The 12,418-nt window shown below is 41.4% G+C and overlaps 1 protein-coding gene across 3 annotated transcripts in view; it reads left to right on the plus strand.

Annotated features, from left to right (window-relative positions):
* Positions 1-12,418, plus strand: part of syde2 (synapse defective 1, Rho GTPase, homolog 2 (C. elegans)) — a 51,955-nt gene that overhangs the window by 22,501 nt on the left and 17,036 nt on the right. For all 3 annotated transcript variants that reach the window (XR_012593883.1, XR_012593884.1, XM_074634994.1), the window contains exons 4-5: positions 953-2,088; positions 10,220-10,346. Coding sequence is in view for 1 of the 3 variants with exons in the window: in XM_074634994.1 (XP_074491095.1) it covers positions 953-2,088; positions 10,220-10,346 (1,263 nt within the window). In the remaining 2 variants the exon portion in view is untranslated. The remainder of the gene's footprint in view (positions 1-952; positions 2,089-10,219; positions 10,347-12,418) is intronic.

Below are 12,418 nucleotides of genomic sequence, written 5' to 3' on the forward strand. Positions count from 1 at the left end.
CATTGTTAATATAAAAATACTAATTACAGCAGTTTTAAACATTGTAAGATTAATAGCCCAGCCACAGAAAGGCTCTTGTTGGGTAAGCGACCTGCCACAGCTCAGTCCTGTAGACTAAACAATGGCTGTCACTCCTGCGTAGAACTCTAGACCCTGACATTTCACGTTGTAGACATCTAGTTAGGCGAGAACGGCCTACATGGTCCAATCCAAATGGATATTTTTCAACATGAATAATGAGTGAGTAACTCTAGCTCGGCCCTGGAGCAGTCGGCGTCTCTAGACAGACATTTCCCAGCTTGGAGACCACTGTTTTTCCTGGAGCTGCAGCTAAAGACATTCCACTTCAATTTACCTGGTGTTTGATTGAATGAAGCCCACTTATAAAGTAAAGGGGCCTCATGGAAACTCTTTGTGAACAATTTGATTTTTGATTTTTAAACTGTTAATTATCTAAATCGCTGTCTAGGTTTACATATATAGACTGTAACTGTATTATATAGTGCTCAAGTGTTTATGAAGCGTTGCCTGCTCAATGTGTCTCTGTCAGTGGATTACTGGGTTGCATGTAAACCTAATCACTTGATGATGTGCCATGAAGGTGTAGTGCTTTTTCGGAGAGACGGTAAATTATGGCTCCTGCACACTTTGCCTTTGGTTTTAGTCTTTTCTTTCCTGTCTGTCTTCGCTGGACATCTGAACAGTTACTTGTAATCATGGCAGTGAGGTGGCTTGTTTAGTGAAACCAGTGATTACAGTGACTTTAAAAACTTGTGACTGGTGGTGCCCATTTGTTCCTGCGAATAATCCCAAAAAAATCTCTCTAAATATTTTATCCTGCCAAAGAATTTGTCTGTAAAATGTCAAAACTTTGTCAACCAAAGAAAAATAAGTCTGCGTCAAGCTCTCCTTTTAATCTGCTTTCTCTCTTGCCGTGTTATTTCCTCTGTAGATGGTGCTGACCTGCCCAACGCCGTCAGCTCCCCTCCTTCCAGCCCGAACCCGGCCAAGAAGAGCAGCTCCCTCAACTGGTCCTTCCCAGACAAGATCAAGTCCCCGCGCACCGTGAGGAAGATCTCCATGAAGATGAAGAAGCTTCCGGAGCTTAGCCGGAAACTCAGCGTCAAGGGGACCCCGAGTAGCAGTAACAGCAACAACGGCACCGGAAGCAGTCATTTAGAGCCCAGAGCCCATTCTCCCCGAAACAACGTGAGCGGGTCGGAGGTCGTCCCCCATTCCTCGGGCCCTCCCAGGTTAGCTGCGTCTGGGGGTGGACAGGCGAGCCGTAACGTGATCTCACGCTACCACCTGGACAGCAGTGTGTCCACGCAGCACAGCTTCAGCAAGAAGAAAAGTAACGGCGGCTCGAAGTCCGCCAGTAAAGGTGGTTACCTCAGTGATGGGGACTCGCCTGAGCTGGTGGCCAAATCTGGGAAGCACGGCTCCGCAGAGGGGAAGGGAGGGAAAAGCAAGGAGACGGAGGGAGGAGGCTCTAAACTAAATGGCACAGAGCTGGACATTGATGCTTTCCGCCATTACAGCTTCACAGAACAGCCCAAGTGCAGCCAGTACATCTCCGGACTGATGAGCTTGCACTTTTACGGCGCCGAGGACCTCAAACCTCCGCGCATCGACTCTCGAGACGTCTATTGCGCCATCCAAGTAGACTCGGTTAACAAAGCACGAACCGCTCTCCTCACATGCCGAACTACCTTCCTAGACATGGACCACACCTTCAACATCGAGCTGGAGAACGCCCAGCACCTCAAGCTGGTGGTGTTCAGCTGGGAGCCCATGCCGAGACGCAACCGCGTCTGCTGCCACGGCACGGTGGTGCTGCCCGCGCTCTTCCGGGTGACGCGTAGCCACCAGCTGGCGGTGAAGCTGGAGCCGAGGGGCCTGATCTACGTCAAGCTGAGCCTGATGGAGCAGTGGCAGAACTCGTTGGACGGCGGGCCAGATGGAGACAGGGAGCCTCAGGTGTTTGGTGTGGAGGCGTGGCGGGTGGTGGAGAAGGAGAACGCGGGACTGATGGTGCCGCTGCTCATAAGCAAGTGCATCAATGAGATCGAAAAGAGAGGCTGCCAGGTGAGTCTGAGTGTGGTTCAAAGAGTTTGGCTTTGAGAAAAAGAGTCTAGCAGGTGACACTATGACAAGCTGCAGTATGTTTCTGATGGTCATGCTGCGGCTTTTATATACCTTGTTCATGAATCCGTCTGTTCTAGTTTTAATTAATCGATTAATAGTTTAGACTACAAAATGTCAGAAAATAGTGACAAATGTTCATCACAATTTCCAGAGCCCAAGGTAATGTCTCTAGATTGCTTGTTTTCTTCTGAGTAACAGCCTAACCCCGACCATATCCAGTTTGAAATAATAGAAAACAGAAAAGCAACAAACCCATTTTAGAAGCTGCAAACAGGGAATATTTTGAATTTTTGCTTTATAAATGATTAATTAGTTGTCAAAATTGTTGTTGATTATTTACTAGTGAATTGATCAATGATTTCAACAATTAGAATGAAAAATAATGATTATTTTCATTATCATTTAATCTGTTGATTGTTCTCATTCCTAAAATTAATTATTGAAACTCCCAGAGCTCAAAGTGACATCTTTAATTGTCTTGTTTTATCTGACCAGCAGTCCAAAACGCAATGATAGTAAATTTACAATGAAATAAAACAGAGAAAAGGAGCAAATCTTCACATTTGCAAAGCTAGAAGTAAAGAATGGTTGGTATTTACTTGAAAAAAACATTTGAAATGATTAATTGATTATATGAGAAATAGTTGCAGATTACTTTTCTCTCGATCGATTCATTTAATAATAATTTCAGACACATATATACACAGTACAAGTAGGTGGAAGCCATTCAAATCCTATTCGGTCATTTGAAAACAGCTGGGGATTCGTTTGAAAAGACGGATGGTAGGATATAATTATATAATGCATTTTTGTATGAGATGTGTGAGAGAATGGGGAGAGAAATAATCCCACATTCATTCAGCCTCCTTTTAGCTCAGTGTGCTGTGAGAGACGGGTGCTCGCCCTGCAGCCAATTCTAATGCTGGATGACTGGCATGAGCAGAAAGGACAGAGGAGATGTATCACACTCCATGATGTCTGAGCCTTCCTGGGGCGGCTGGCTCTTTTATTCAGAGAGGAGAAAGACTCCGAGTTAAGAGACTGACTGGTGGTGGTGGTGGTGGTGGTGGTGGTGTTGATGGTGGAGTGTTTCCCTGGATCATGTGATCATCTCTTGTTTTGTCCCCACTCCCCTTCACATCTCATGTGCTCTTTGAAGCCCAGAGAGAGGCGGCGGCGTTTCTCCTAATTAGAGCTGAGACAGCGGCAGTAAAAGTGTCTGGCCACTGTTCCTGACTGATCACTCTAGGGGGGCATGCCAGGGGCAGCGGGTGCCTGGGGCCAACAGACAAACATTAGGCCTCTCCAAGGAGCCTGTCTGTCAAATCAGACCCCGCCTCTGACCACTTGTGCAGCATACCGGGCTTGTAGCTGGAGTAGTAACAGCAAACCTGATAGTCACTTGTTTGGTTTCAAAGGTAGAAAATGATTTTATTCACTGATGTCAAATTAAAAGTTTCTCATTACATTTCATTTGGCAACACTTCATTTTACAGGTCTGCAAATTTCATGGTAATTAGGTGATAATTAGCAAGTAACCTATTTGAAATGTCTTTGGAATTTCTGCCAAATTACCCCAATATTTACCTAAAAACGTATCAAAAATTACTTAATTATAAACATTATTTAATAATTTTATGCTAAAATAGCATATCATGATTAAATATAGGGCCCTTAGGCTTGAGAAGTTGCTGTGCGCTGCTCTTCATCGGAGGTGGAAAACCAAAACTAATAGAAGACACTTCTGATCAGGCACAAATCTCGCCATTGTGTGACTTATTGTCTACACATATATAACCTGGTAGCTAATGTAATGATTTAGGGAGTTTTTTAAAGACATTTCAAATAAGTTATTTGCTAATTATTATCTATTGACATGAAAATAAAGCATATCAATTAACTTTGTATTCTTTTGCTGGAAATGTATTAAATAAATGACCAGCTATTGGGAAATAGTGGAATCTAATTATTAAATAATGTTTATAATAAAGTACATTTTGAGGTAAATATTGGGATAATTTGGCAGTAATTCCAAAGAAATTTCAAATAGGTTACTTGCTAATTATCACCTAATTACCATGAGATTTGCAGACCTGTAAAATGAAGTGTTACCATTTATTTTTTGTTAGTAGATAATGAGCCTGTCTATCATAGTTGGTAGTGCGTTAGACTAGGGTACCAACTAGTGATTGTTTTCATCATCCATTATTATGTTGATTATTTATTTGATTATTTATTTAGTTGACCAAACCTTTAAATCTATAAAATGTCAGAAAATAGTGAAAATCACAGTTTTCCAAAGCCCAATGTGACATCTTCAAATGTCTTGTTTTGTCCAGCCAAGAGTTCAACAAACATTTTTTTATTAATATGTTAATTTTTTTTCAATTATTAAATTAATCTCCAAAATCTCAAAAAAATGTCCATCATCTGTCCCCAGAGCCCAATGTGACCTCTTCAATTAGCCTGTTTTATCCAAGGAAGAGTTCAAAACACAAATATATTACGTTTCCAATAACATAAGTTGGAGAAAAGAAGCAAATTCTCACATCTGAGAAGCTGGAACCAGAGAATGATCGGCATTTTTGGTTCATAAATGATGAATCCATGATCAAAATTGTTGATTATTTTCTGTTAAGCAATAAATTACTGAATCGACTAATCATTTCAACACTACATGAGACTCTTAAGTGCAGTGTTGTCTCTTTAGCCCCGTTTCCACCAAGATGTTCCTGGTAAATTTAGTCCCGGGACTACTTGTCATGGAACTAAAAAGGTTCCTTTGGCCCATTGTTGTCTGCGTTTCCATCAAGGTCTAAAGACCCCTAGTTCCAGGGGAAAGTTCTTGCGTTAGAAACAAAGCTTTTGAGCCCCACAATGAGGATCTTTCAGGCCTCCTGCAAAAAAAAGTATGAGTACCTGTATTTGTTAGTTTAATTGTTTAGGTTTAGCCACATTTCCCCTTGAGATTTAGCATAAATGTAATGAAAGACCATTAAAATTCCAATTGAAGAAAAGGAAACATACCTGTTATGGAAGTACAAACTCACCTGACTGTCCTTTTCACTCACCTTCTCACTTAACCAATAGTTTTCAGCCTGTTAGCTCAGATTTCTTGTGTTTATGTAATTCACTCTGCTTTGTGTTGCCATATAGCGATTCCCGCCTGTTTCTGTCTCCTTGTTTGCCACAGTTTTCTCCCTCTGGCTCTGTTTTTCACTCTCTGGCACTGTCAGTATCAGTCTGAGATCAAGTATAAGGGCTCCCCCAGGTTGTAGGCAGACGGGGGTTAGGACGGGGTTGACACCAGATCCCAGAGGAATTCGCAGGTTGTGTCAGTGAAGCACGCACGGCCAGGCGTGCAGCGGTGTGCCTTTACAAATGATTATGTGGATGTTTGATGGAGACTCTTTTTCAGAGTCTCTTAGAAATGAGTGTCCTGAGGGCTTCTCCGAGCTTTTAAGACGCTGGATGATTGTGGGTGTTTTTAAAAGACTGCACATAATGTCTGTAGTCAGAGACTGGAGTTATGTTTGTGAGCACTCAAGAGACACTTTTTAAAAAGGATCCATCCCAGTAACCCACATACTGCCATACAGTACATGACAGTAAAAGATGCACACAGATGTTGTGACATGTTATGAATGGCTGTACAGATGCACCATTTTAGACTTCGTAGCATTGTGTTGATAAAGGTTTAAGTTTTGACTCTACGCAGATGTGACTTCCAGACTAAAGCCCTTCTCAGACGTTGAATCTGTAACCTTGCTGGCTTCATCTGTTTGTTAAAGGAGTTGCTTTTTTAGGCTTTCAAACACGTCTCTGTTACGTAAATAATCTGTAATGGCTCTTTTCAAACATGCCAGGACTGCAGTAGTATTTGGGCTATATGTAGCATCTGGCACAGACGAGAGACTGGTAGAAAGAAGGATTTCTTCTGTTTTCTCACAGGCTACATCAGTAAATTATTAATCAATTATTTTGCAGTTCAAGACTTAATGATCATAAGCACGAGGGACGCTTGGCTCTCAATAATGGATCCCTTAATAACTTTTCTTAGATAGGGTTGTAATTTCATAGTCTATTAGGTAAATTATAAAAATCTCATAAAGTACAGTTCAGCGGTGCTAAAGCATCGTTAAAAGGTTTAAAACGTTATTAAATTGTGACTCCCCTTTAATTCCCGCACTGGCTTACTAGATAGTCATACAAGAGGAGAGTTTTTTTCCTTTTTGTTCAGCAGTGTGAGGGGAAAAAACAGTGACCTGACAAAAATCGCCTTGACAATAGAGGTGGGAATCACCAGAGGCCCAACGATACAATGTCACAATACAATTGTATGTGCTGAGTATTGCGATAAGATATATTGCAGTTAATTACCTTTTTTCAACTGCAAATTATGCAATTTGTCAACTCACTCTGCTCATCTCAGAGTTTTCATTCACATATATTGAGGTCAGAGGTCAAGGGACCCCTTTGAAAATGGCCATGCCAGTTTTTCCTCGCCAAAATTTAGCTTAACTTTGGAGTGATGTTTGTTATTTTTCCCGACATGCTAACATGACATGGTTGGTACCAATGAATTTCTTAGGTTTTCTAGATTCATACGACACCAGTATCTTCACTCTATAGCTTTAAGACTGATCTTGCTACAATCTCTGAAAGACAGAATTGCGTCTGGGCCCACCAGCGCCTATTGCCGATATGCTGTATTTGTCTTACACCTACATAAGGTGGCAGCTGGCTGGAGGGAGATCGCCGGGAGATAGTCTGAAAAGAATTTCCAGTAAATATCACAACAAAAACGTGCGTTTTCTTTTTTAAAAAGTACAAACCTCGGAAGATTGCCAGTACTACTCATCTTTTAAGTGGTTAAATCTGATCTCCAATCTGATCTTGAGCGCACAGCTGGTTTGTTTACATGACGTAACATAACGCTTGCTGTTATGACACGGTGTCTCTTTCTGCGGCCGAGTTCTCTGCCATCATTACAGTTGTTGAATTATTCCTCATTCAGCTTGACCTAACGTTACGTATTTCATTTTCAGTTCATGAAAGTGACATTGTGTGACTCGTGCTTTCAGTGTGTGCGAGGCAGACAGCCGCGGTAGTGCTGCTCTTTTTTTTTTACAATTGAATATTAATTTTAAAATATGAATATCTGATTTTTTTTTTTCTATTACTATTTTACTACTACTACAAATTTATAATATTTGTTGACAGCACTAAATATGTGGGGAGTCATGGAATCATGCCAGGAATGCGTTCTGTCATGAAGGTGAGAACAGGACATTATTTCCCTGCTAGTGTCGATTAGATCGGTGAGTCATGTTTAGAGGAAGTCAACAACTTGGTGTACTGACTTGTCGAACACTCAAGAGCATTAATGCGGTCAAATGCACTTTTCTTTCTTTCCTTTGATGTCTCTATAAAGTCTTTAAGCTAATCCCAGACCAAAAAAAACAACTGATCCCATCACTGGTTGTAGAGTCACTGAGCATCCACATTCCTGTCGGGGGAACTCATTTGGTTTTGTGGTCATTGTGTCTGCCTCATTCTGCATATAGATCTTGGCTGGTGCTGCCTGTTGTGTTGCCCGGCAGCCGCAGTGCATAAGTGCAAGCCCTCTTTTTTGCTAACAGCTGTTCCACGCCTGCACTCGGCTCCCCTCCAAAGAGAGAGACTTTTTGAATGGACTTGTTGTTCATTGTGCCCAGTGACTTCTGTTTACTCTCACACAAAGGCAAATCCCTGCCTAATCTGTGCTCCTCTCTCCCTCTCGTGTGAGGTTTAGAAAACGCTGCTCGACTCGACGAGGAGCGCTCACAAATAGTTGGTCTGGTGGGGAGACATTGTAGTGCTCCTACGCTGGAGCCCGGAAAGGCCAGCAGCGTGTGTGTGGGTGTGTGTGTTTGTGAGGAACTGGACCCGACCCGCCATTCACAGCCCACTGACTTAACACGTTACCGGGGCAACCACACCAGTTGGTCTGCTATGCCACATACCAGACAGACACATGTAGGAGAAATTATGGTATGTCTGTAGCCAGGCCTAATCCCAACATAACAAGGAGACCACTGGTGCCAAGTTTCAACTATCAAATGTCAGCGTCTGCAGGAAATTGTTAAGAGTTCCTTTAGGTCACACCGTTGGAGGCTTAGATAAAGAAACATTAATGGTTTACTGCGCAGTGCTTCCATTTTTAATGCTGAGCTGTCAGCTGGGCTTTTAGTGGAGCCCAGTGTTTATCCAGACAGTCATAAAGATGTGATGTATTTATCACACCTCTGAGTGTAGTTTGGCAAAACACAGCTCGCATTCTTTTCTTTTATTCACTTTCAAATAATCCAAGCGATGAAGCTCACAGATGTGTTGGAAATGATGCACAGCAGTGTTATCAAATTATACTATATATCATTTGAAAGAAGAAATAACCAAATCCTCCTCTTACAATTGAAAAGTTGAATTCATAAGCAACAAAACACACTGTTGCTCATTTCAATCTACCAAGGAATTTTAGCGCTACAGCCTTACTTGACTAGTAGTTTACTGTGGCTAATGTTAACTAACGTTGCTGTGTAACTGACAATACTGAGTCGCTTTGCTGACTGGAAGACTCTTTTTTTAATTTTTTTTATTGCAAGACAAAAGACAATACATTAACACTCTTTTTAAAGGTACAGTGTGTAGGTTTTGGGCGGCATCTAGTGGTGTGGTTGCAGATTGCAACCAACTGAGTACCACTCAGCTGAGTGCAAAACCGCGGTAACGCCGTTCGCCTCGCTCAGAGGCCATCCTTATCATAATAACACTACTTTAGGAGCAACGGAAGTCAGCTGGCGGTACTGGCGGTACCACGGCTCACGTTACCGCAGTTTCACAAGCGTGTCGGAGAACTACGGTGGCCTTCAGGCAACATAAAAACACAAAAGGCTCTCTCTAGAGCCAGTGTTTGGTTTGTCTGTTCTGGGCTATTGTAGAAACATGGTGGAGCAACAACGATTCTAGTTTCAGCTGATTATACACTAATGAAAACATGGTTATGAATATTATATTCTATTTATGCTAACAGATCCCCCGAAACCCTACACACTGTTCCTTTAATACTTGTGTTATTGTCAGCTTTTAGCACTTAAATAGAACCATTAGGCTATCATGTAACTGGTCAAAGCGTCTTGATTTCAAGTGAAACACAATATTCTTCTAAAATATACTTTTGCTTTTGTAGCTACCCTTAATCTTTTGCCACTAAAGGTGGTCTGGTATTACCACTAGCTCATTTTGGCTAATGTTAGCAACATATTGTTTGTAGACTAACCGACATTACTGAGTCATTATGCTCATTTCCACCTACTCTCTTTGTTACTCTACATTTTAGCTTGTCAGACAAATAGTTCAGTTTTAAATGTTTAAAAGAAACATGCTACAACAGTCTGTCTTCAGTCAGTCTCTGTTGAGAAGATGCAGCTGGTGGTCAATCAAGTCGAGTCGGTTTTATTTGTTGAGCCCAAGTTTGTGTCAGGGCTTTACAATCTGTAAAACATAAGCTATAACTCCATCTACCCTTAAACCCTTGAGTTGGAGAAAAAACAACAAATGTAAAAAATAAAGGGATGAAGAGCAACAGAGGAGGCAGAGGAGGGATCAGCTTTTTCAAGATGTACATACATTCAATAGGCGCAGTATATGCAGAGTAGACAAAAGTAGCAGAATTAAGATATGGAGAAATAAGATTACAATAGTAAGTAGATGAAAAGTAGAAGATAAGGTAGCCTATGTATGTAAATAAATAGTAAAAACTGGGCCTCCTGTGTCCCATCAAACAGTGAGCCCCGATAGAGCTAAATATACAATATATAAAAGGTTGTCAGTGGTTCCTGTAATCTGCCTTTACGTTGAGATAAACCAGACAAAAGTTTTGAGAGGCGTGGATTTTCTGTGAAAGTAGTTTTGGCTTCTGTCCAGCACATTGTTTGAGTGCCGACTTGATCGACGGGGTGGTAAAACTGTCTCCGTCTCTGTCGAATGTTCTGTTTATTTGACCTACTTGTGTGTCTATGTGTGTATCCAGGTGGTGGGTCTCTACCGTCTGTGTGGGTCTGCGGCCGTGAAGAAGGAGCTACGGGAGGCGTTTGAGAGAGACAGCTACGCCGTGGAGCTGTGTGAAAACACGTATCCTGACGTTAACGTCATCACAGGTAAATCGATCGCTGGTACCAGAGAACAAAAGCACGGGGATCACCACACACACTCAGTATAATTAGGAATTGGTTATTTAACTAGATGGCTTTTCCAAAGAGCGTTGGCGTCCCTCTGGTCTTACCCGTACTTCATTAAGATATTACACTGAGTATACAAAACATCAGGTACGCTCCCCATGAAGCCGACAGAAGAGGTGATCCCAGATAAAAATCTATTTCCATTAGCAGCTATTCCACAGATTATTTTCTAGATGAATCGTTTGGTCCATAAAATGTCAGAAACTAGTGAAAGGCCCATCACAATTTCCCAGAGCCCAAATTAACATCATCTAATCGCTTGTTTTATCCTGTAAAAACATTAAAAGCAGCAAATCCTCACATTTGAGAAGCTGGAACCAGTGAATATTTGGCATTTTTGCTTGAAAAACGACTTAATTTTCTGAAATTGCCTTATCAATTAATTACTTAATCAGTTCTGTCATGAAGCAGAAGAGGAAGAAGAAGTTCACTGAAACATTTTAGACAATTGAAACATTTTTTAAATGTTTCGAGGAAAAAAAGTCACAAGTTATGTGTCAAAAATATGTAGTATATTGAATTATATCAATCACTTTTAAACCTCAATGTCATACATCTGTCAGAAGAGCATTGTGTAATCTATTTCATACTTTTGCTGTTTATTATGGCAGTAATGAAACTTAAATTATACAGCACTTTTTTGGCAAAAGTTCCAAATTGCTTTATATAAGACTATAAAACTTGTAATAATAAAACAATTAAAACAGATTAGAAACTAGGGACACTTTAAAACTCACTGACTGAGTAACTTAATTAAGAGTTCAAGGCTTTATTGCACATCTACATTAATAATAAAACAAAGAGGACGTGACTCAGATGGAGCCTGGATTCAGTATTGATCCAGTCGTTGCCCCAGTAAACGTGTCTGAACTGGTGTGTCCTCTGCAGATAGGTCAGCACATGCGTACGTGTGTGTGAGTCTGCTGTTTGTAGTAAAAGCATTCCAGCAGTCAGCTAACAGTGTCGACCGGTGCCTGAGGGAAGGGCCCACACACACGCGAATCAGACCGTGCTGTACATTCAGGTCATTCTTTCTCCTTCAGGTTTGTGGTTGAGACATGCTCTGTATTATCCCTTATAGGACATGTTTTATACAACGTACTCAGTCAGGTTACTTATGATGGCAGAGTTAGTGTGAAAGTTGTTTTATTGCCCCACAAGCACTGCCACAACTTTTATGTCTATTTATGTATTATTTAAAGCCAGTAATTTAAATGTCACTCAGATTCCTGTGAGTTGCAGCTTGCTTCCGCTCTGACGCTGTGAAATAAAAAAATGGAAACAGTGAGTTGCAGCACATCATCAGCTTACAAAAACAGCCGTGTCATTGGATTGAGTAATGATTGCAGCAGTGCGACAGATGAGGTGGGGGGAGGGCGAAGTTGTAGAAAAATTACTTGGTCATGATTTTTTTGTTTCTCCCACAAAAAGAGGAAGACCATGGAAACCCCTGGGCATTGTAGGAGCTGCTGTTGGTTTTGGGAAGAGGCCCCGTATAGGCGTCGTCCTATCATGCCTGCTTTGATCCACATGCGTTTGCATGGCAGGGCAAAGAACACAGTTAACAGTTGAGCGGGTTAGAAAAAAAGGGCCAGCACCAGCGCGGATTGTTGGTTTTTGCTCGCTGCCTAAATTTGCTCCACCAAGCGAGTTGCTGTTGCAGATGGGCCTGAGTGAGTGGAAGAGGACAGAGAGGGAGAGAGAGAGAGAGGGGGGAAGGGAGGCAGATGAGGGGTTATGGTGTGTGCTGCAAAAAATGTGCATCTGGGATATAATCATGGGTTTAGTCTTAAAACATACTTTCATGAAACATTTGGTCAAAATGTGCCCGTTGATAGACCTTATTTTACTTTCTCTTGCCAGTTTTTTGAAACGTAATCTCCTCATGCCTTCTAATTTGAATTTATAACTGAGATGAAATGTTCCCTCATGTTATAGTGTCTACATCTTTAAAATTAAAAAGGCTGAGATTTGGATTAAAATGCAGTGTC

Source organism: Sebastes fasciatus, chromosome 5 (genome assembly GCF_043250625.1).
Source record: "Sebastes fasciatus isolate fSebFas1 chromosome 5, fSebFas1.pri, whole genome shotgun sequence".
Classification (NCBI taxonomy): domain Eukaryota; kingdom Metazoa; phylum Chordata; class Actinopteri; order Perciformes; family Sebastidae; genus Sebastes; species Sebastes fasciatus.